Genomic DNA, 24,975 nt, shown 5'->3' on the forward strand with positions numbered 1-24,975 from the left:
CATTTTACAGAACTATTGGGCTTTTTCCATATTAGTCAAATTGTTTTTGAAAAAATACAGATCTGCCACACATGACTAAGAACACATTAACAAGTATTTTATTGCCATCACTGACAACGTTATTTTATGGTAATTAATGGTTGCTAATATTTGGTTTATTGTGATACTGTACAAATATTATAGTGTTAACGTATAAAAGGTAAAGATGTAAAATCAGATGTAATGTTTACAGTAGGATGGGGAGGGTTTGTGTGTATTTTTTTTTAACCGGAAAAGGGGCGGAGACAGCTGTAACGTTAGCAACCACGCTGAGCGACAGGAACGGTTACCGTTAATGTGAAGGATTGCCCTCAGAAAGATGTATTTAAATACGCGCTGAATCCGTTTCTAAGTCATCGAGTACAACTGGATCAATCAGAGAAACGTCTTTTTTTAATCGTGCAGGTAAGAAACGAGGCTGATATTATTTCTGGATGCTAGCTTAGCCCTCCCCGGTGTAGTCACCGTGGGATCGCCAGTGGTCATGTAATACAGGAACGTTAGCTGGCTAACATTAGCTTTAGCATGCCACCACTCGAGATGGTTATCAATATCAAAAACCATTTTCAACATTATTTTATGTGGCTAAATATATCCACAGTTTGATTTTAACGCCGTCACGAGTGTTATAGCCAGCTTGCAAAGCGAAATGTTTATTAAATGACCAATTATTGACCAACAGGCTAATGCTAACAGCGGAAGATTGCTAGTCAGGCTTTGACGCTGTCAACGCCTCGCCTGGTTTTGACAGCTCAATTTGAACAAGGCCAAAGCCTCACACACCTTTACCTTATTTTATTTAACACAGAATATACTGAGAATAAGTTGAAAACCTGACCGAGATAAGTTCTCTGTAACGTTACCTAGTTAACATTAAGTTCACTGACAGGTACGTTTTCTTAATGATGGCTAATGTTACCCTTTTGTGGATGCGCTGTATGCTAAATCGTGCTATTATGGTTCTTAGGTTTACTTATTTATTCTTTTGTGTTTACTTATTTAGTCCCTAGTGGTGATTATGTGCAATAATATAGATATAACATGTTATCAGGCTACATCGTATTCATGTGCACTGCCTGGTTTGGGTCAACGCCCCACCCTGACTGTACCACCTCTTTGTGCAGGATTGAACCTCCTGGAGGATAAATCTGTGGGTTGTGGAGGCAGTGAAAGGCTGAGGCTGGTTTCTGATGGTGTTAGAGTTAGGGATATATATTTTGTCCTCCACCAGCCTTGCATAATCGCCGGAGGCATGACTGTGAAGCCACCGGCTAATACGATTTTCCTTGTGTATACTATTAGCTGTCAAAGTGACTGCTGGTTACTGTTGGAGGCACAGAGAGTTTGTTCATCTGACTTTATGAACGGATGCTCCCAAGGTTCAGGGTAATTATAGGAATCATCGAATACAAATGTGACACTAGATGACCTTTGTTTGTGTTTACTTTATGTATGAAAGTAGAAAAACAGCTCTATTGTTGTCCAGATTGTGTGATTTATGGGCATTGATGAGGTGTGGAAACAAAGCGCAGTTTTGGTATTTATTTTGTTTTTGTGTCCAAGCAGCTAATGGAGGCAACATTTCTTGAAATTGGTTCTGTGTTGAGAGTAGGAATGCACAAATAGTGGATTTTTTTTTGCCAATATCTGATATGCAGGTATATATAAAAACTCATTTGGCCAATAACTGATATCAGTATATCCACATCCTACATCAGATCATGCATAGTCATATCGTGAAGGCCCACCAGAAGATAATGACATAAAATACAATACATCTCAGTTAATGTAATAGGGTTGACAACAATTAATTGACAATCCATTAATTGATGTAATCAATCAATCCATGTACTGCTGTATATGAGTGTATATGCTACACACACACACACACACATATATATATACATATATATAAGCCCCTTGTTTAATGAGAAACAACCCTGAAGTAACTTTCACTAAACCCACCACAGAATTAAAACTGGACCCTTAAAAATTATTTTTCCCATTAGTAACTACGACACAACAACATGGGAAAAAAGGTTGAAAAATACTAACATTATCCTTTAAGTGCAAGGCTGAACATGACTGACTGAGGATCAGCAGTCAGCAGTCACCTCTTTGCATGGCAGAATAATGTCATTGTCTTGTGTCTGCAAACAAACATCATTTGTTTACCCCAGATTTTTCCTCAGATTTGTACTCATCATCTGTCTAATGTTTGTTAGCAAGTCAAAGCAGTGCATCTTAGGTCTGAAGTAGGTTGGTATATGCGGTAACACTTAGAGCAAATGGCTTTTGTCACATTAACGTGGTTTAAATGTGCTGAATCACGTGCAGCTGAATAGAGAGCTGTGGGCTGGGCTCTGCTGTCATCATGCCATTCGTCCCTGAACACTCCTCAAAAGCCTGTGTTATTACGCATTTAAGACAGTATAGATAAATAGTGAATTATTAACACCTGTTGTGACTTGTGGAATAAACCTGCTGGTCGGTTCATCCTCATTTTAAAGATGCTTTCGTTTTCTTATTTCCTTTTTTCTTTATATTTTTTTCTTATTAATATTTTCTTTAACTTTCTATTATTTTTTTAAAATAACAGAACATTTCTTGGCATAAAACCACTTAAAAAATTATATAATAAAAATAAATATACAAATAAGATGTAATTAAAAGAAGAAAAACAAACAAAAAGTTAACACTATACTTGCCTATATGGTTCTGTAAGTTAAATCAAATTAATATGAAACTAAGATTCACGGGGGGGGGGCATTAACAGCAGAGCAGGTACAGCCACATTGGAAAACAACAATGACATTTTGATTGATATTTCATTATAATAAAATCTATCACAACGACCCATTCTTCTTGATTAAAACCCCCTTTTGAGCCTTTGTGTAAAAATGTCCATTTTCAGTTGCAGACTTGCTTTTTTATTATAAAAACCCTTTGAAGTCTCTGCATCCACTGGTTTATAGTTGGTGGTTTTGCATCTTTCCATTTCACCGTTATCATTTTCTTTGATTTACATTAATTTTCAAAGGTGCTTTCCCGATAGATGTATCTACTCCCGTTAGAGAGTGTCTTTAAACCGTTGATCAAACCGTGCTTCTAATAACCACTTTAGAAGAATTTATTCTGCACACGCTCAGTTGTTTACTTTATGATGCAACAGTTCTTCAAGTACAGACCTTAATAGACAGACTCCAAGTAATCCATGTCCCCTGTCACTCTCACGTCCCCCGCTCCCTGAAGGGCTATCTGAGGCAGCGCATGAGCCTTGTTTCCGTTTGAAGAGGAGATGGGACTGCGGCCCTCTCAAGAAGGCGTATAATAGAAACCTCCATTGGTTTCCTGTCATCCCACTGTACAGGGCCAGTACTGCATGCTGGGTAGCTGGCAATCTTCCTCTTTTCATACACACTGAAAATAGATGTAGTCCTTTAAGACTCTCGATGATCTGAGCTAGAAGTCTTCCAGCACCCGAGATAATCTAATGGAAGGTTTTGGAAGGATTATCGGAGTGACATACATTGTCAGTTTGTCACAAAGCTGATCAGCATAGTTTTAACACTTAATGCGTTTTCAGAAATTGAATGTTTTTTCTGATCAATAGATAGCTACAGTACCATAAGGTAGCACAATAAAAGCAGCATACCTGTAGAGAAAAGAGATAAAGTACTTGTCCACCATTAAAGTGACCTGGTTTCAAAGTTGGGGATACATAATGGTATTTTGGTATAAATTAGAGGCTGACTGAAAGAGTGGTTGGCTGATTTTTTTCTGCAGATATTGGCCTCTCAGAGATATATTGGAGTTTGCATATTGTCTGTGTATGAGGGATCAGGAGTTTAGCGTGGTTTATTGAGATACCCCTCTTGCATACCTGTAATAGGCATATTCTGTTTTTTTTATTTTTTTTACCAGGATATGATATTTACATGCATTTAAGCGCAATCCATCAAATCTCGATTAAAATCAGTGTCCCAGGGATGATGTTATTCTATAAGTCGACGCTTGAGTTAGTGTCCACCTGGTTTCCTCGTCAAAAAAGCCAATGGGATTTTTCCATTGAATTTTGGATTATTGCAGAAAAGAAGCTCTTTGGCAAACACATTTATGATACTCGCATGTTTTGTAAAGCGAGATAATTTTCACAAATGAACACCACTTTCAGGATTTTTTAGGCCTAAATGCAATTGACAGAGGTAAAGAGCAAGCATGACTAAACGTTGCCGCCATAAAAAGGCTGTAAAGCCTTTTATAAAAATGCATTAAAGCTTCAGCATGAAAACGTGAAAGTCTCTTAAGCTTGTGTTAACCACAGACCCTATTTCAGGCATTTAACCAAAAATCCACTTTGAAATGAAAGCTCATTACCGGGTTTTAGGGCACTCTGTAATGTATGGAAACACATATTGGCTGCTTTCACTGTGTCGCCTCTGCAGCTACAGGTGCAGGTGCTGCTGTAGAGGTAGCGTCCATTTAAACGCTGCTGTCAGTGGTGGTGATTATGCACATGACCCACGTTTGCAGAGCTGCTCTCAGAGAAGGCCATCCTCTTTTATCTTGCTGTCATGGGAGGTGGAATAAAATCACTGGACTTGACATGAAGATAGAAGTGTTTTTGTTCAGACAATATGTTCTAACTTCTTAAAACATCTTACACATCTAGTCTCTATCTCTGCTTTTTTTCCTGCCTTGTCAGTGCTAAAATCATTTTATGGCGAAGACATACAGACACCTCTCGTTCCACACGAGTTGTTGACAGCTGTGGCGTGATGAGCAGCTTGGTGTGTCAGTGGATGATAATAAGGGGAATTTGTCGGTCATTCAGGCATGAAAAACCTTATGTCTTGTGGTGGTGACTCAGGTTACCGTGGCCTGACAGTTTTATTTGTCCTTTGTGCTGTTCTTTGGAAATACCTCCTGTTACTCTATCAAGTATCAGATGTTGGTTTGATAAACATCCTTTCAGAACAAGAAGTCCCACACTGTTTTATAAACCACCTGACTAAAAAATGCAAGTTGTGTAATGAATGTTGTGTTCTCTCTCTCTGTCTGTCTCTCTCAGACCTGTGGGTGAGCGATGCCGCCGGCGTCCAGCTGTGATTGTCCCCACCTGGACTGCGTGGGAGAGATCACCAAAGAGGAACTCATTCAGAAATCCCATGTGAGTGACCCTCCATCATAACACTGTGCACTGCCCCACTCAAAATCTACCACACTTAAAAAATATTTCCACATAATTTTATCCACAGGTCCTAAAAAGCACTGAATTTGGTTCCCTCGATAAAGGGGGTACTAATAGTCATGCATTAAAGGTCTACTGTGTAGCATTTAGGGGTATTTACTGACAAAAATGATACATAATATTCAGAACTATGTTTTCATTAGTTTTTATTTTCATTAGTTCACCTAAATTAAGAATCATAGTGTGAGATTTGCAACTCTTTGATCCTCTTATGAAACTGAACAATCTCAGTGACCTAAATATTCATCATATATGTGTGTTTATGTATAAATACATGTTTTTACCCTCTTCTACACCATCATCTTTTAATATTTATTTCACAGATTCATTCATATAATACTAGAGAGGGTCAATTAGCTTCACCTTCCATTTTATAAAACAAAACATGGCCAGTGTTCCCTCAGATATCGCAGTGTGCAGACATTTTTCAAGAGCTCATCATCCTTTGAAAAAAATTCAAAGGAAGTTATGACATTTAATTCATGGTGTACATATTTCCTTTTTTCCTTTGCATTTGCATTGTGTTCTATGTATTTCTTGGTTTTTATTGATTTTATTAATGTTGCTCTTTGTCGTTTATCTTTTGTCATATCTCTGTTAAATGTTAATTCAGGCTTTTTTGTAAATTTGTTTTTTTGTTTTCAAGTTGATGGGGCATCTGTTTGTGTAAGCCTCTGGCTTCTTGACCTCTCCTGGCACTTTTTTGTAAATTTTGTTTTTAATTCATCTGGATTTTATGCAGTTTTTAACTGTGTGCAAATAAACAAAAAAAAAGTATTTGTTTACCTTAGAATGAGCCCTTTATATCTACACAGGTTGTGGGTCCCTTTCCGCTAAGTCTGCTATGTTGTACAACCGCAAGGTGATAGTTTTAGTTGTATCTGATTGCTGGCTGGTGGGAGACATTAAACACCTGTAAACTAAAAGTTTGATTGTCCAGATGGTGCAACGTGGGCTCAGCTTGCTTTAGGCCGCTTATCTGGGTCCAGGGCGTATTAACTTGATCACTTATTTCTCTTATACTTTCATTCTTTGGCCGGTATCACCTTGAAACAGGCATTAAATTTCATTATACGAGCATTTAGAAGAACCACAATTTAATTTAAATTTAATTTTCTTGAATTTAACTTGGTGAACCCTGAAGAAACCCTGAATAACATGATTTATATCACTTTCTGCTGTCTCACTGAGTTCCATTTTAAACAATGTGAGTAACCTGAGTGTCTTCATATTTTTCTAGGGCCAGTGCCAAGACTGTAAAGTTGGAGGACCAAACTTGTGGGCATGTTTGGAGGTACGATAATGCTCACCAGCAAAGGAAAATAAAAATATTGATTTGACAGTTTGAAATGGTACATCCTAACACTTTGTTCCTTACTTGAAACGTGTGTTTTCTGCCTTTGATTTCTGCTCTGTGTTTGCTTTTCTCTCCAGAATGGCTGTGCTTATGTAGGCTGTGGAGAGTCTCACACTGACCACAGCACCGTGCACTCGCAGGTGAGAGATCTCAGACCTTGATACCTTTAAGCTGTGAAATATTTACTCATATGTGTTTTGAGGGGTCAAAAAATGACCCGCCACTATGTTTAACAGCATAGGAAACCCCCTAAACGATCTTTATTCAACTTGACATTTGATGACTTTCCCTAGAATGACCTCAACATGAGAAAAAGTGAAATGTTGCCTTTGTTCATATTTCCATGAAAGCTGTACACCAACAGGGTAAAATCATTTTCATACCACAAAAACCACAGTACCACACACACACACACACACACACACAGAAATACATCTGGAAAGTCCATGCACACAAACCTACATACTTTCTTCATAATGCAGTATAATATAATATGATGCTAAAGACTGTTATTGTTTCCCTAAAAAAATGCATTCAAAACAACTTTTTGCATATTTTTTCCACTTACTTAGGATGTAGAAGCTCTATATCTTACTAAAAATATATTTACTCCTATGCAGCACTTCAGCAATAATGGGTAATGATAATAATACTAATATACCTCTACTGTAGTAAAGAAAACAATTATCAGGTGTGTTGTAATAAAAACGAGCGGATTCCCCTGATTAAATACAGTGTTTCTGCACTGAGAAGAAGGAAAACCTAGATATTCACAAAGTTTGCGATGAATCGACAGTTGTTCCATCATACAAAATAGATTTGGGGTTTAAAGCAAGCAAGCTGATTTATTTTAGGGTTTTAGTATAGGCGTGTCATTTTTTTATCCTTGGGACAAGTGGCGTATACTGAACGTTAAGACAACACAAGGGCTAATTAATGCATAGAAAAGAGCGAGGATGGGATGTAGCTGAAAGGGAGGATGCCTTGAAGTTTTGACTGAAGTGAAAAAAGATGTAAACTAAAGAGGCGTGTCAGTAGAGAGGCAGAGGAGGCACAGATGGCAGGCCAGGACAGGAATACCACATCCGAGTCCCAGGAGCCATGACTTGGTTTAAAGCTGCCTCCAACACTGCTTTATTTTTAACATTTGTCTCTCTGCGATGTAAAAGCCAGCACGTGCATCTCTTAGCTTTTGAAGTGCACGCATTGTTAAAAACCATCAAGCCAGCTCTGTCTACCCACACCTCCACATTCAGTGCAACTTCAGCAGTGGATCATCTATTATTAATGGCCGTTCCTCTGGGAAGTGAGGGAGATTCAGTAGCACTGTCAGTTCCATGGTAACAGTATCAGCCCCTCCCGGCTGCGCAGAGGCTTTACTCAGCCTCTGGTGCTCTCACTGTTGACTAAGGCTTTTCCTCCAGCACGCAGGGCCAAGTGGGGTTAGGAGCAGAGACGGAGGAATATGAGAGCAAACATGTAATTTGCTCTGCCTTTTAGTATCTGCACAGCTGCTCAGATCATTGTCCAGAGTGGGCCGGTTCAAGTGCAAGCCTCCTCCTCAGAAGAGCTCTCCACCCTGAGACAGATTTTGGATACAGATTGTGCTGGTAAAGAGCTTTAATATCAGCCGATAAGTGATATCACTCCTGAATTTGATATCCGTCCACTTATCCAGCGCATCTGTCTGTATAGGTCGCCAGCCGCCTTTTGTGGGGGTTTCTTTCCGCAGACGCCATCTTTAAATCTTGTAAGAAAGAAGGCCATGCTTAATTAGTGCTTTTTAGGCCCCGAGGGGAGAGGAACATTTTAATCTCTTGACTATGCAACGAGAAACGCTGCTGTTGGATGAGATCTGATGCCTCCGCCAGTCAAACTGAGAGTAAACACGAGTGTTTCCAAGCGCTGAGTTAAAAGTTACAGCTCCATCACTAATTTCAGAAGTTGAAACACCACTTCTGTGTGCACTTGTGGTAACAAAATGGAACACATAATTAGTATTTACATAGAGATCATATTTCAAACATCGTTACGCGCCAAAAAGGACTTCTGAGGCAAATTCAGCTAATAGTAAACTTTGGAAATGCTTGTTCAAATTGCAGACAAAGGATTGGAAACAGCCTTACAGTTGTGTTTGGGCTACAAGCGTTCCTCTGGAAATACCACATTTGTTGATCCGTGCTTGAGCAGTTTTATGCGCATTTGCACAAATACTGCAAATCCACTGAGAGAATAACCTTGAAAAGAATAGTGGCACTTTGGGCTGCCCCTTGAAAGTCGGAGGCTCGAATCATCAGTCAGAGACGGTTGAATGAGATTGCTTCAAGTCCAGCAGATGTTTTTTCTTTGCACTGTATATTTGGAGATGTGTTGGTCCCCAGATTTGCCGCAGAGTGAGTGCTCTAGACTGTCTCACTACTCTTTGCAGCTGCGAACATGCAGGCAGCGGCACAGAGGGAGAGACACCGCACTGTAAAGAGAAGAAGTGGTGAATTAACAGCTCGCATCAAGTTGATATGATACAGTCTCTCTTTTGTTTGATATCTAGTGCTGGGAAAAAATGATGTTGCACATTTATTACCCGCCGTTAGGTTGTTTACTAAATTCAGACTCAAAAACTTTGTATGGAAAACAAAACAAATCGTCAAATATTTGTATTGAACTGTCAAATCTTAATCGACACAAATGTCTAATAGAATAAAATTATAATGTTATTACATTTTATATCCAGAATGTCAACTTCACTGTGACATCATGATGATCAGCAAAAACATTATTATTATTCAATTCTTCAGTGTCATAATTTAGGTACAGGAGGGGACACATTTGAGCAGACACTAAACTGGTGACATATGATTGATTATGTGATTGTAAACCTCAACTGTGACTTGCCTGCTCCGAAGCGGCATGCAACTGCAAAGCTGTTGTTGATGTTCCTTGTTAATTAGGTCAGTAATGTTTTGAATGTTGAGGGCTTAAGAGAAGACTTGACATTATTTTGCAGACGAAACCAGACCCGACCTGCCTCATCTTAAATCATAAGAACACACACAGAAGCAGATCTTGAACCTGAGCTTGTGCAACACTATGTAAGTTGTGTAGTGTTTATCTTGGACTGGTGTTAATAGAAGCTGTTGACACGATCAGACACGTTTTACGTAATTTCTCAAGTGTTAATCTATGTGTGCACTTTGGATTTGTTTCACATGAGGTTGTTTAGGTTTTGATGTTGAGCATTTTAGCAGACCAAAACTGAATTAGAATAAAACGTTATCACGAAGAAAGCTACACAACAGTTCATTATAAAACAAAACATTATGCGGGCTGGTCAAAACATCCTCTAAGCCTTACAAATCCAGCTTGTTATTAATGCCCTACCTGGTATACTTTCTCTAATAAATTATTTAAGCTGGGGAGTTTTCATGGCCGTGCTCAGTCTGGTGTGCCCCCTCTGCCAGCTCTGCTCTGCCCCCGCTGTGTGAAGGCTAATGCAGCCCTGATGAATAATGCAGGGTCTGCTGGTCGCCTGCTGCTCACGTTCAGTCTCTTGTCGACCTGCCAGGCTGCCGGTGTTTGTCGGAGCAGCAGTGGGTCAGCAGAACTCGGCCATGTTTCCACAGCAGTAAAAGTCTGCCCTGCTTTGCTGCAGCTCCCGCTCTGTCTGTCTCTACCCAAACCTGTGAGACATGCAGCTCAGAACTGCTGCCCAAAATCTTGAAAATAAATTGTTAAAAGCAGTTGGGTTTTTAGGTTATGCTTTCATATTTAGGAGGGTGAGGAGGTTGTTAAGGTGCAAGAAATCTTAAAGAAGTGGAGGGTAAGTGAGTGCCAGTGCTGGATGAGATTATTGTGAAGTCATTTTTTAAGCACAAATACCAAAGCCGAATTTGTTTTAGCTTCTTGTGTTGTGAGTTGTGAGTATTTGCAGCTTTCTTTTGTCTTATATTTTAATAAATTGAATACTGTTGCATTTTTGACTTTTGGTCTGAGGAAAACAAGAAAGTTGAAAATGCTAATATACCATTTTTATACTTTATTTATTGTGTTTAGGATACAGAGGGGTATAAAATACAACACAATATCAATATTTAGATCTTGTGTTAAGGGTTACTTTTATATTTCTCCTGCGACGATAAGGAGACCATCAGGGACAGCACCAGCAGGCCAGCAAGAATTTGAAGTCTGTATTAATCCCAGTCCATCCAGTCCACAGAGGAAACCATACTGGTTAGTTCCTTACGGCATGTATCCGGGGAACGTGGATGTAAGTCAAGTGTAAGCCTAAGGAGACCAGTTGCAGAGGAATAGAGGAGGGTCACAAATGTGATGACATCAGAAAAAGGAGTTTAAAATACAACATACTTTATCAATTCTGTGTCACATTAATTGACACAAAATAACAGTGACAGACAGGGATTAATCTTTAATGAGATAATGCTGGTAACCCATGCTAATGGAAGAAAGACATGAGATTAAAATAAATAAATAAATAGAATCATAAATGGAATTTTAAAAAAGGGACCACGGGTATTTCCTTACTTTCTCTATAATTTTTCCCCTCACATTTAATGACAGTTTTAACCAATATTTCTGAAATGTTTTAATACAAAGTCTTAGGGGGAAGGTCTTTTCACTCCTTTTGTTGGTGGTTCTTTGTCAAGCCACTTCTTAGTTGTTGCCTTTTTGCTTGCCACAAGGGAAAATATTTATCCTGGATGTTAAGTTCAGCTGATACATTGCCTAAATATACATGCCAAAAGCCATTTTGTGTCATTTTATAGACCAGTAACCAAACTACTTGTTAACTGCAGCCATAATACCTTGTTTACATGATTGCAGTTGACCAAAAAAAGAACATAGTTGCAAAAGTTAAAGAAAACATACGTCAGAGTAGGTTTGTTCTGTTCTGTTTTTGTTTGCACTGTAATTGATTGGTGTGATGCAGAGTTTTGGTCCTCTTGTGCACCTTTCTGCAAAACATCTAGATTTGTAGAAATGTTAGTTTTCTGTACATGTAACTACTAAATCTGTATTATCAATAACACTGCCATTGTGTGACATACATTTTCATTTAATCACTGTTATAAACTAGACCAGGGATACTCAGCTTATTTTGCCCACGGGCCGCTTTTGCAATATTTATTAGATAAAATCATTGAACAAGGCAGAACAGTAGCAGCAGCACTGTACCGGTCAGGTGTATGCCCGGCTGTTTCTAGGATTCTAGGACATTTGATGAATTATGGCAGCTTTCATACATTCAGTTTGTAAAAAAAAAAAAAAAAAAATCCTAGCATGAATCACTTTATTTTCATTGTGAATTAGAGATTGGTCAGCAGGCCATGTGGCACCCTGTTGCCAGCAGGTCGTAAGTTCATAAGAATCACTGCGCGAGACCATAGTAACAGATTGTTATTAAAGGGATAGTTTTTCCATTTTCGCCGGCTTTGTTTTATAACAGTGCGGGCAGTATATGTTAATGAACTGTGGTAGACTTCCCTCAAAAACCAGCTCCCAGAGCAGCCTTGCTCCTCTCTCAGCTCAAATCTGTTTGATAATGCGTTTCGCCTCATCGAGCAGATTTTCGCTGGCTTTAGGGCTGTTGCCCAAACTACAGATTGTACTTTTGCATTTCCCTATACCCGCGACCACGGACACAAACAGTAGAAGAGCGGATCAGGAGAAAGACCAGCCACTTTCTCTGTCTCTCTCTGTCTCTCAAACTCAGACCAAACTCCGTTCAAACAGTAAAATAAGGCTCTGCTGATGGAATATGAACTAAGATTATCTTACTGTTGCTTATTTATTGCCTAAAATGTCTTCAGAAACATATTTTAGTGTACTGTTTTGCTGTAATGAGAATTTGTGAAAATGGAAGCTGAAAAAACTGAACAGTTTGTCCATCTGGACTGTTACAGTAACTGCCTGAATCGTCCACCAGCAGGCACACCTGTATTTGTTATATAAGAGCAAAAACAACCTGTTGGTTGTTGAGAAATTGATTGGTATATTGTGTTGAAGATAAAACAGCATCTCGTCGATAAGAAAGTGCACATGTGCTCTATCAGCAGTAAATATTAACAATGGGTTCTGGTTTCACTTTGTTTAAACAGTCCGACACGTCTATTCACAAACTCTTTGACAACTTTGTGTGCAGGAGACGAGGCACAACCTCACAGTGAACCTGACCACGCTTCGAGTGTGGTGCTACGCCTGCGGCAAGGAGGTTTTCCTGGAGCGTAAACTAGGTCCTCACTCTCCCCACGCCAACAGGAAACCCCTCACGTCTCCACAGAACGCTGGACAGGTAAGAATCAGGTCCCCCCTCTGTTTGTCATCATGCTTTATTGTCTTCAGCTGATATGGTTTGTTTAGTCATAAAGCAGGTTTAATACAGGTCAGCAGAAAAGGTTTACATTGCATCTTTACTGCTTCGTTACATAACTATGTGCTCCCCCGTCATTCTTATCAGAGCTGCGCGATAACAGTTTGCACTATTTGTCTGTCCTTAGCGTCAGTTGAACTGTCAGTCAAATTGTATGCAGTTATTCATTTACAAGATCTGAGATTTATGACGAGGTCTGTGCTACTCCAGGACAACAGCAGGGCCCCTGGGAGCCCAACCTCTCTGAGGGTGCCCCCTAATGGAGGCTGTGAAGACCTGGACATGGAGACGGAGGAGGAGGACGAGCTGCGGGCCAGAGGTCAGTTCACACAGAAGAAGTGCTTCATCTTCACACAAAATAAATTACAGTTTCAGTCTTTATGATGACAGGAATCTGAGGATACAATAATGTTCATACAGCACACTCACATTTTACATCTGTAGGGATCAAACAAAAATCTTTTGCTAGAGAAACACGGTATTACAGTATGAAAATGCCATTAACACAGTGCTTATTGTTTTCACTGATAGTAATGATAATAATTATAATACTTTTGTTTATATGAAACCTTGAAAAACAGACTTCACAAAGTTCTTTGACAAGCAGAGCAACAGCAGAAACGGGATACTCATAAGGCCAAACAGTCCTACCAAACATAAGCAAGACAAAACTACGGGGAGGTTAAGATGAAGTTTTTTTTTAAATTTATGATTTACACTACATGAAACAAATAACACACCACACAAAATACTATATAATACAAATACACAACAAAAAGACAGTTCACCAGAGTTCACAGACTAAAATACAGTAATATTATCACTGTATCTCGAGAGGGTTTCTGCCTAAAGACTCTTGTTTACATATTTATTGAGGGTTAAGAAAAGTTAAAACAAAAGGACAGAAAATTGTAAAATGCAGGACATAAAATGTCTATAAATACAAATAACCAAAAAACAACAAAAGCAATAAATTAGAAAATAGAACGGCAATTTAAAAAAAAAAAAAGTTTTAAGAAGTGATTTAAAATAAGTCACTGAGCCTTATCTCTTTAGGCAGGTTGTTCCAAAGCCAAAGGGGCCCCTAAATGCTCACCTTTAGATTCAGGCCTTGACTTTGGAACGTCCAGAAGGGCCCCACCTGCAGATTTAAGGCTACAAGCTGGTTCCTATGGGGTTAACATTTCTGCTATTGATCAGTTAAATCAATTGTAAAACATCCAGGATGGATGGATGCAATGTGATGTCATCTGTTAAAACCAGTAAGAAGCCCAGCTTAAAGGTCAACAAACGCACTGGAAAACAAATGCCTAAAATGTTGCAAATAAAAGTTTTCCTCATTTACCTCTTTTCTAATCTACAGTTTTAGTGCTGCTGCAGTAGACACATTTTTCTTGCCCGGATTATCTTTTTTAATAATTCAAATCATTTACTTTTGAAGTCACTGAGGTGACTCAAATTTAATTAGGTTTTATCAGCTCTAAGTGCAAATATGACAAAATAAAAAAAATGAACATTGCACGGATGATTTGAGGTTAAACTTCAAACACAGGAGCTCAGTAATCAGCAGTTGGTTTAGTTCAAAGCCACAGAGTATGATTTGAGTTAGTAAAAGCAGTCAATGGTTGCATCAAGATGAGCGTTTTTTAAAAGACCCTGCCACTCCAAGAAGACTTCAAAGTACTGGGGCTGACAAACGCCTCACTTTGCCTCAAGTCTTTTGTTAAAAGCTGTTCTTAAACGCACCACAAAGACCCATCATCATTAAAAGACTAATAAAACTAACCAACGATTTACACATTTGTTACACGCAGCTGCTGATTGACGAGTACCACCGATGCCAGACACGCTGTACAACCGAAAGCCACACACTGTCCCTGAGAAGGACTACAGGCCGCTCCCGTGCAGCTCAGTGCGTCGAGTCTCGCACTAACATTAACATTTCAGTACTGAGAGCTTCGGTCCCACCGGAGCCACCAATGCAAATAATGTTTTCACTCAGTGCTTCAAGACACACACGAGGCACCGCCAAATGGCATATGTTATGTTAAACCTCATGTGGTTAAGCTCAGGCATTGGCACCAGTCACTGCCTCGGTTATTTTTGTCACAAATGCAGATCATATGATCGGGAGAGGTGGAGTAAGCAAAGCTTTGTAAAGACTAATGCCCTCTGCAGACTCGGCTCGTCACATCAGATCCGAGGTTTCACGAACCATGAGGCAATTAAGCTACATTAAACCAATCGCCTCTAGTCATAACACAGAAGTAATAAACATATTTTTTTATTCAGTGTGGCTTATACTTTCCAAGGACATCTTAGATGTCTGCTGCGAATAAACAAAATGAATCTGCTTTGTAATTACACAAAAAGGCTCTTATAACTAAAGCTAATAACTCTGTTTATAACTCCAGAATTCACCTTTTAACATCATCTTTTTTCAGTCTCAACGTAATTCAGCTGTACCCATGGCTGTGCAGATACACAAACAGCTAATTTGCCATACTTTTAATTGTGCCAATTTGCCAGAATGTAAACAAGTACAGGTAAAAAATAACAGTTCAGGTTGCCATCAGCTCAAACTTCTCCCAGTTACAGTTCATTCAGTGTTAATTGTTTAGGGTTTTTTTTATCAGGAGCTAAATTATCCACAGAGGTTCCTTCTTCTCCAGAACAAACGGACCAGGTCATTTAAACCAGTAAAAACACTGAATGAGGCAGTTTCATGTTTCAAATCAGTGTTTCTCTGATGCTGAGACGGAAGGCTCTGATAAGTTAATTTGTGCTCGTCTGTAATTATCCAGACATTCAGGAGGTTTTTACCAGGAGCTGAATAATCTGCAGAGGTCTCTTTCTCTCCAAAACAAATAGACCAGGTGATCTAAATGGGCAGAAACACCAAATAAAGCAGTGTCATGTTACATATCATGTATTTCTGAGGCTGTTTGACATGTATGTCTCGTCCGGCACATGCAGACCCAGTGATTAAAACCACTAGAAATGCTGAATGAAGCAGTTTCATGTTACAAATAGCTGTAACTTTGGCGCTGCTCATCGCTGATGGACTACTAACTACAGAGGCCGATGCGAAAACGCAAATTGACAAAAAAAAACGTTGCTGGGAACTTTCTGTATATGTCTTCAGAAGTTTGATTAAACATTTGCTTAAGGCATTTACACAAAGTGTTTTGTTGGAGTTTGGTATTTTCCAAATTATACATATTGACAGAAAGATTTTCATTTTTATTGTAAATGCATATTGGTTCCAAATATCAGTCAGTGGTGTCATAAACTACAAAAAAGAGGAAAGACTCATAATTTAAAAACGAAATTGATTTTGCTCTGACTTTCTTTTAGAAAAATGTGATTTTCCCAGCTTTTTGTCTGAACTGACGTTTTTTAAATAAAATTTATCTGTATTAACCACATCTCAGCCTCAGGTAATGAAAGTCAAACAAAAAGAAATGATCGGTTACCGGTATCTTTACAGCCACGAGAAGCTGGAAATGAATGGTTTATTGGTTGAAATAATCATTATCGCGCATCACTGGTCGGAGTTATAAGTCTTGACTTTGTCTTGTATACGATGAGTCATCTCTGCTCTCCCAGTAGCTTATTTAAAATACACCAGGTAGCCATCATTTCTGCTCCTGCTGTAAAATATTAATCTTAGAAACAGCATTGGTGTCCTTAACATTGCGGAGGCTTTCTTGCTGCCGTGAAGTTTTACTAGCATTTGGTGAGTGGCTTGTTTTAATTTCCCCGGTGTGTTGTGTCTCCCTCAGGCCTGACAGGACTGAAGAACATCGGCAACACCTGCTACATGAACGCTGCCCTCCAGGCCCTGTCCAACTGGTGAGACCTCTGTTAACCTGCCTTCTGTCCCCACATCCACCTGTCTCCTCTCTGACATCGCCCATATTGCTATCTTAATGTAACTTTCCGCTCACACTTTCAGCACACTTCTTTTCAGTGCTGTTTTATTCACTGCCTGCTTGTTGACTGTGGAAAGAAATGGCTACACTCATTTGGGAGAATGACGGCTGAGTGAAAATTGCTGCAGTGCACCATTTGAGAAGGCAGAAATGCCCTTTTGTAGCTCCCTGTAGGGCCTTCTGTTACAAAAGACATCTTCTGTTCCTCCTCCTTTTCTTCTCCCACCATGTATTTTTATGAGACACATAAAAGTGTACTTATTTACTGTTTCCCAGTCTGCTGCCTTTGTTTTATTGTTTATTAAGTTACCAATCTGTCTGATTCATTCTTTATGATTGGAGTGCCGGTGTGGTCACTTAAATTAGTGCACCACTGCAGAGCCTGTGGCTGTTATTACTTGCTTTGTACCACTTACATTTTATTTTATTTTTCATGGAACAGCAAAGCACTGCAAACCCCCTCCTCCTCTCTAATACTATCTACCCGGGAGGGGGGGGGCTGGTAAATTTTTAAATTAAACCGCCGAGTTGGATACAAGTCAAAATGGGGAAAAGATGTGGGTCAAAATTTGCAATCTAAATCACGTTCCAAAAATAGGAGGAACTGAGTCACGCAGCTGCAGAAAGGAGGGGACCTTTTCTGAAACTTTTCCCTTTGATGTCTGTTTGTGTGAGCGCTGCTTCTTTGAGTTACCGTCGGGTCATTATTCAGTTCGAAGGACTTTTCTCATGCCAGGGGAAGGGAACGCTCCATGCCTTATTCATTCTGTAGTTTGTCTCTTTCTCGCAAATTCCTGTCCACTCCGTATCCATCAAATGAAATCCCCTCAGCTGTTTTTCTTTCCAGCTATTTCCGATGTCCTTCAACTTTCAGCTGTGTGTGGAGTTTTCTTGCTTCAGCCGGTACCTCCGGGAATATGTGATATTATTCTACGAGTGAAAAATGGGTTTAATGAAACAAAATGGATCAAAAGTACAGGCAGAAGACAGCATTATGTAGAAATGCTGAACTTGAAACTCTGGATTTCCTTTCCAATTTGTCATTTTCTGATTTGTGTGACCTTTAAGAATGTAATAGGAAAAACATACCTGCAGATCCTCAGGTATTTGCAGTAGGAGTCCACCGATATTGGTTTTTCTGGACTGATAAAATAATGATTTTTAGTAATTAATGATACTGATAACTGATATTTGGAGCCGATATGCATTCACAATAAATATGAAAATCTTTCTGTCAAAATGTAGAATTTGGAATATAACAAGTTCAAACACAAAACTGTGTTTAAATGCCTTTAGCAAATGTTTAATTAAAACGAAACATCATATGCAGCAAGTTCCCAGCAACTTTATTTTGTAAACTCAACTGAAAATTTAAATAAAAAATGAATAAGTAAAAATAGCTCCCTGAAGCTTTACATAGTAAAAGTTCCCCCCATGCTAACACTTTCTTTGCACTATTTAATTAATTTTATCGGCAATAATAAAAATAAAACGCTGATACAGATAATCTACAAAATGCAAAATATCAGCCTCAGTAATTGGCCGGGTTGATAATCTTTTGGCCCCTAATTTGCAGACATAACAGATCATAATGACATCACATTATTATTTACTTCTCTGAATTATATCTGCTTCTTTTGGACTTATTTAGGATAATTTGAAGGCTCTTAAGAATTAGCCACAGCATTGCAAGCTTTTTGGTCATCACCCAAATGGACAGATATTCAGTAAAAGCTTTTGTTGGTGCCCACATATGACACATTTATCCCTCTTCTCTCTGCAGTCCGCCCTTGACACAGTTCTTTCTTGAATGTGGTGGCATGGTGAGGACGGACAAGAAGCCCGCACTCTGCAAAAGCTACCAGAAACTCGTGTCAGACCTTTGGCACAAGAACAGGTAGGTGTTTGTCATTTTATGATGTTCACCCAGAAGCTACATGTGATTTCATAATTCAATATTCACTTTCATTGTTTTCCCAAATATGACTCCAGAGACTTCCTTTTGCAATAAAGGAACAGTTCATCCATTATCTCAAATATATATTTTACCTCTTACTTGTGGTGCTATTTAATATTTTAAATAGTTTGAGTTACAGTGTTGGAGATATCGACCGTAGAGATTTCTGTCTTTTCATTATAATGGAATGAGACGCCGCTCGGGTTGTGGTGCTTGAAGCACCAAAAAAAAAGAAAGAAGAAAGACTCAACAGCAATGTCTCTTTCAAGAAATCACGACCCGGTTACTTAGATAATCCTCAGATCAGATTGTGATCAAATTTGCTCAAAACAAGAAAACAACATCTATGTATTATCTTTAGTGGCGTTGCAGCAGTTAATTGGTTTCAAGGTATAAAAATGACCAATTATCATACTGGACACAGAATTTCACCTGAATTTTGGTTATTTTCAACATACTTTTTTATAAAAATGTTTGCAAGTTTCAATTATAGTATTTAAATGATCAACCAAACATAAAAAAACATTGAAACACCTTGAAACCACAATATCTTCTGAAACCGTTCTTGTACTATGAAAATCACAACCCATTGCAACCATAATCTTCATGAACTGGGTCATGATTTCTGGGGAAAGACTTTGCTTTTGAGTTTTTCAAATGTATTTTTTTGGCGCTTTGAGCACCACAAGCCGAGTTCCATCTAGTTCCATTACATTTGGGAGAAGGCAGACGTCTCTACAGCCAATATATCCAACACTTGACAACTCACATCAAAACTATCTATTATGATAAATAGCATTACAGGTAAGAGGAAACAAATGCATTTTCAATTTGGAGGTAAACTGTCCCTTTAAACACACATTTATGAAGCAGCTCATCTTAATTCCACACTCTGCATCACACAAGACTTTATTGCGACACTGTGTATGCGAATACTTGTTGAGCAGGCTGTGTTTTGTCACATCGCAGACCCTCCTACGTGGTCCCGACCAACTTGTTCCAGGGGATCAAAGCCATAAACCCCATGTTCAGAGGATATTCTCAGCAGGTGGGTCATTGCAGATGGTGAAATAAACGTGCAACCTAAGTGCATGCGCATAGATTCAGAATATAAATAAAACATGAAGCGCTCTTCACAGTTTGAGACATATTCAGCAGTATGTTTATGAATTTTGTTTCATTTATATGTTGAAAAGTAATCAGCTGTTGTGACCTGAATGGGTGGATTTTTGGCTTTTACCTCAGTGCTTTGCAAATAACATGAATAATATGAGCAAATATGAATAGAAAGCATGGATTAAGGTTTGAACAGAATCCTTTAGGAATGAATTTGTGCTGAGCTGGGATTATTGTGACGCCCAGACTATAAAGTTGATCTTATATACAGTCTCTCCCTTTTCTCTTCCACTCCATATCCCTCCATGCTCGTTGCTTCACAGAAATTACATTAGCTCCAGCTCAGATCACTCAGCCAGACAATCTGAATCTTCTGCTTTGCAGTTGCTAAGTTAAAACGTCTGACTTTCATTCACACAAATGCACACTTTAAACCTCGCTAAAAAGATAAATTGCTTGATTTGGCTTCACACGGTGCTTGAAAGAAAAGATTTAGATGTCATACAAAAAAAAAGATATGCAAAGGGTTTTTACTAGGCTTTTTTTTTTTTGTCCAGCGTTTGTAAATAAGGGATTTATAAGCCTGAGTAGTGAATTGATAAAAGGGCCTGTTTCCTCGTGGTTTGCCAGTGTTTGTTCAGAGGACTTAGCTGAGGAATATTCATTTGTCACGCCACGCTGGGCTGCACAGCCTTGGAATTACCATCGCTATGAATGAAGTTAACATTGCAGGTCCTGGGAGAGGAGAGTTCATTTGGCTGGAGAGGGAGATTGGATGTCTGTGGTTCATTAAATTTGATTACACATTCATGAGCGTTTGGTTTCGGATTTTGCGATGCAGAATTGGGATAAACAAGGAGGTGAAGTGGTTGTTGTTTGTAATTTGGAGGAAAAAATGAGCTCTGGGAAAGCTTTGCTGTGTCTGTCAAACTCGATTATGTTTAGGAAGAATTAGCGCTGAGTTGTGTTTCAGTGTTTTTCTCAGGGAGAGGAAATAAATAATTTTTTTCACCAGCGACTAAAATAACTTTAAAGAAAGTGCAAAAATTTTCTCAGCTAGAACTAATTTGCTACCTCAAATAACTTGTGATTATCCTCACTCGGCCTCCAGGACTCGCAGGAGTTTCTGCGCTGCTTGATGGATCAACTTCACGAGGAGCTGAAGGAGACGCTGCCCGAGCCCTATGACCAGTCCAATGGCATCACCGTGGACGACGGCCCCGAGGAGGACAATCACAGCCAATCAGACAACGACTTTCAGTCATGCGAGTCCTGCGGCAGCAGTGAGCGGGCTGATAATGAGGTGCAGGGCAGCAACGTGATGATGGAAGACACCAACGAGGCCGAGATGCTGATTCCTGAGCAGGACGAGATCCAAGCTAACAGGGAGTGGCAGAAGGAGAAGAACATGATTAACGACCTTTACCGCTCGGGAGTTAATGGCGTTATGGGTGGAAGCACTGGAGTGGACATAGACAAAGATGTTGACACCACCACTGAAGCCACGCCCATTATCAGCAGCCAGGGAGCCATCAAGGTTCAAAGCAGAACATCAGGTGATTATGGAGAAGAAGTGAATTCAAGTTTTAATTTATCCACAATGTACTTGACTTTTTGAGATTCAGCAGGGGTGGGGCCAAGTCATTGTTTTGCAAGTCGCAAGTTAGTTGCAAGTCTTTACACTCAAGTCCCAACTAGAGTTCCAAGTCCTAAACTTTAAATTTCAAGAGCCAAACAGGCACTCCACAACAAGTTAGACTGATAGATAAATAGACTGATGGATAGACAGACTTTGTTGTCCACCAAAGGTACATTCAAACACATAAAACAATACACCATTAAAAACAAACAAATGTACAATATACAAAATACACTAGAGCACACATGCAGGTAGCAGCAATACATTATATGAATATAGAATTATAGAAGTTGCTTTTTGCATACTGCAATTTGTTTTTGTTGACCACTGCATAGTTTTTTCAGGGTTCCCATGGTCATTAAAAAAACCTAGAAATGTAACGGAATTTCGCAATCACGTTTTCCAGGCCTGGAAAAGTCATGGAATTAGTGAAAATCCTTACATGTACTGGACAAAAATTGGAATTTTATTGTGTATAATGAAATTGTAACAATATTCTAACATGGATAACCTTCCATGCAGTGTAACATAATGGCAAATGTATGTTCTCTAGCCACCGTCAATATAATGTGGCTGTAATATGAATCGATATTAAGTTATTTTTGCCGTGGGTTCGTCTCTTCCTCTCTGTAAACTGAAATCAGTTTTAATCTGATATGTGTGAAAAATGCTTGGAAAGTGGGGCAAGAAACATAATTCTTTATTAACGATCCTTGTAAAGTCATGGAACAGTTTGGAAATTTTATCCATGAAAATGTTTGGGGAGACTGGTTTTTGTATGTTAACAGAATTATCTTTGGTATCATTTTTTCCAACTTGCGCTCAGTAATATAATTTTTTCGTGGTTCTCACCTGCATCTTAACTGGATGCTGTCGGGTTGGTTCAATCAGGGTGGATCTGGGGAATAAAGTGTTGACTTGTGGCTATTCAGGAAATAAGTGGAATTCATTGACTTATGGCAATTTTTAAATAACATACTTTCAATCTTTTGGCCTTCTGGAGTCAAAGGCTTTAGTCCAAGCAAAGTCAAAAGTCCAAGTTGAGCTGCAAGTCATTTCTGAGTCGTATGTCATCAAATTTGTGACTCAACTCCAAGTCATATGACTTGAGTCCACACCTCTGATATTCAGCATCAGATTTACATCATTGAAACTCTTTTACACTTTGCTCCTCTGCCAGATTCCTTCCCAGACATTCAAATGTCCAACACCACAAGACCACAGAGTCCAGTCCCAATGGAGGGACACATTCCCAAAATGTCCAGCAGCCCGCCCAAAGCTGCCTCAGGCTGGCCCGTCTTAAACCCTGCACACAAGAAAGGTACAATTGCATCATCAGAAGCAGTCATTTTCCAGATTCAAAGCTTAAAAAGTCCAGATTTTAGCCCTGTGGTTATATCATGTGTCTGTCTGTGCTCACATACTGTAAATCTCTATTCTCACATTTCTCTCTGTGCCTTCAAGCAGCAGTGACCACGTTCTCCCCACCAAAGAGCAAACGTCAGAAGAAATACCGCAGTGTCATCTCAGATGTGTTCGATGGGACCATCGTCAGCTCCGTTCAGTGCCTCACCTGTGATCGGGTTAGTGTGGACATTATAGAGATAATGGGATTGTTGAGAGGATGAGAGGGACAGTAGCAGGAGAGCACTAGAGGATGGGACATTATGTCATAAGTCATTTCATGGTCCTAAAAATAGAATGCTATGAAAAAAAATTGACTTTGGTGCTCAGCTCTGATGTTCCTATCATAGATTGTATAAAATAATGGACAGCTGCTGATTCATCACCCACTGGTTTGTGGACTCCAGGTTTTGAAGCCTTCTGCCGCCACCATCTTGGGTTTTTGAATCCAGATGTGATCACATTTAGACAAGAGGCAAGAGCTGTGGAGGAGCGAGGTGCTAATGTGATTTGTAAGCCCTTTTTACACAGAGATTGTGCTATGGGGGCCACTATGAAGTCCCCTCTTTAGCTGTCTTTCCTATTTAAACAGAAACAAACAACGGTGGGATAATGCCATTCCAGTGTGTGATTTAAGACAGCATGCTGGCATCGCAGACTCAAAAGAGATGTGACGGGTATGACGTTCTGCTTCTGCGTGAAGTGTGAGATATGCGTCTGCAGCGTTTTCTAATCAATAACAATGGCATAACGTGTCAGTGACAATCATTTACCATCTCTGTTGTATGGTGGTTAATCTCGTCTTCTGCTCAGAGGATCCCTTAATGTTTTCCTAATTTGCAGACATTTATGGCTGCTGTTTTTTTTCGAGTTATCCTCTAACTTCTGGTAGCTGCTTTTTAAATCTTCCACAGTGGGTCCCACACATAGCACAGCATCATAATGTCACACCCATGGTCTCGTCCTGCTTACTGTCCCTCTCATACAGACACAGAGTTAGCATTGTTAGGAGGATGCTGCTGGGCTCCTAGACAATGTTGATTTACATCCACTGTTAGTTACATGATGTGATATTTGTTATGTCATAGAAGAATAGAATAATGCTCTGCTGCTAAAATGTGACAGTTTCTGACCAAACCACGTAATAAATAATCCTGTTGAGATGTGACATAAGATGAGGCTTTACTGTCTGTGTGTTCTGTCTCCGTCAGGTTTCTGTGACCCTGGAGAACTTCCAGGATATCTCGTTGCCCATCCCAGGAAAGGAAGACCTGGCCAAGCTCCACTCGGCCACCCACCAGACCTCCCTGGTGAAAGCCGGCTCCTGTGGCGAAGCTTATGCACCGCAGGGCTGGATCGCATTTGTCATGGAATACATCAAGAGGTGTTTATAATATGTGCACTGTTGTTATTAACATTCTTCATATGGAGCATTAGCGTGCTTTTTCTATTTCTGTGTCAAATTCACCTCTGTGTGCGTTTCTATTTTTAGCTGGTTCTGGGGTCCAGTGGTTACGCTACAAGATTGTCTCGCAGCTTTCTTTGCCAGAGATGAACTAAAGGGTGAGCATGTGGGCGTCAATCTGTTCTCCCAGCACAAACATTAAGATTGATGTCTCAATAACTGTGCGCTTGTTTGTTTTTCCAGGAGACAACATGTACAGCTGTGAAAAATGCAAGAAGTGAGTGCTTGATTCCGACTCTGCTGAACACTAAACTGGACTACTAATTTATTTCAAAGCAAACAGAAGACTGGAACTGTAATCATTGCTTCTTTCTCTGGTTTCTGTTTAGATTACGAAATGGAGTCAAGTTTTGTAAAATGCAAAGTTTGCCAGAGGTATACACACAACTCTTAATTTAATGTCTTTTTCTCTAATGTCTTCACACGC

At 39.4% G+C, this 24,975-nt stretch overlaps 1 protein-coding gene across 2 annotated transcripts in view; it reads left to right on the top strand.

Annotated features, from left to right (window-relative positions):
- Positions 1-274: 274 nt before the first annotated feature.
- Positions 275-24,975, top strand: part of usp33 (ubiquitin specific peptidase 33) — a 31,794-nt gene continuing 7,093 nt past the window's right edge. The window contains exons 1-16 of one of the 2 annotated variants that reach the window (XM_042497782.2): positions 275-444; positions 5,111-5,209; positions 6,531-6,584; positions 6,725-6,787; positions 12,805-12,954; positions 13,243-13,351; positions 16,818-16,887; positions 18,751-18,864; positions 19,894-19,972; positions 21,152-21,596; positions 22,860-23,000; positions 23,144-23,262; positions 24,295-24,467; positions 24,576-24,646; positions 24,732-24,765; positions 24,878-24,923. In XM_042497782.2, the coding sequence (XP_042353716.1) occupies positions 5,126-5,209; positions 6,531-6,584; positions 6,725-6,787; positions 12,805-12,954; positions 13,243-13,351; positions 16,818-16,887; positions 18,751-18,864; positions 19,894-19,972; positions 21,152-21,596; positions 22,860-23,000; positions 23,144-23,262; positions 24,295-24,467; positions 24,576-24,646; positions 24,732-24,765; positions 24,878-24,923 (1,752 nt within the window). In that variant the 5' untranslated portion in view covers positions 275-444; positions 5,111-5,125. The remainder of the gene's footprint in view (positions 445-5,110; positions 5,210-6,530; positions 6,585-6,724; positions 6,788-12,804; positions 12,955-13,242; positions 13,352-16,817; positions 16,888-18,750; positions 18,865-19,893; positions 19,973-21,151; positions 21,597-22,859; positions 23,001-23,143; positions 23,263-24,294; positions 24,468-24,575; positions 24,647-24,731; positions 24,766-24,877; positions 24,924-24,975) is intronic. The other variant, XM_042497783.2, reaches the window with a different exon arrangement.

The sequence above is a fragment of the Plectropomus leopardus genome, chromosome 12, assembly GCF_026936395.1.
Source record: "Plectropomus leopardus strain MGB_pleo_1.0 chromosome 12, ASM2693639v1, whole genome shotgun sequence".
Classification (NCBI taxonomy): domain Eukaryota; kingdom Metazoa; phylum Chordata; class Actinopteri; order Perciformes; family Serranidae; genus Plectropomus; species Plectropomus leopardus.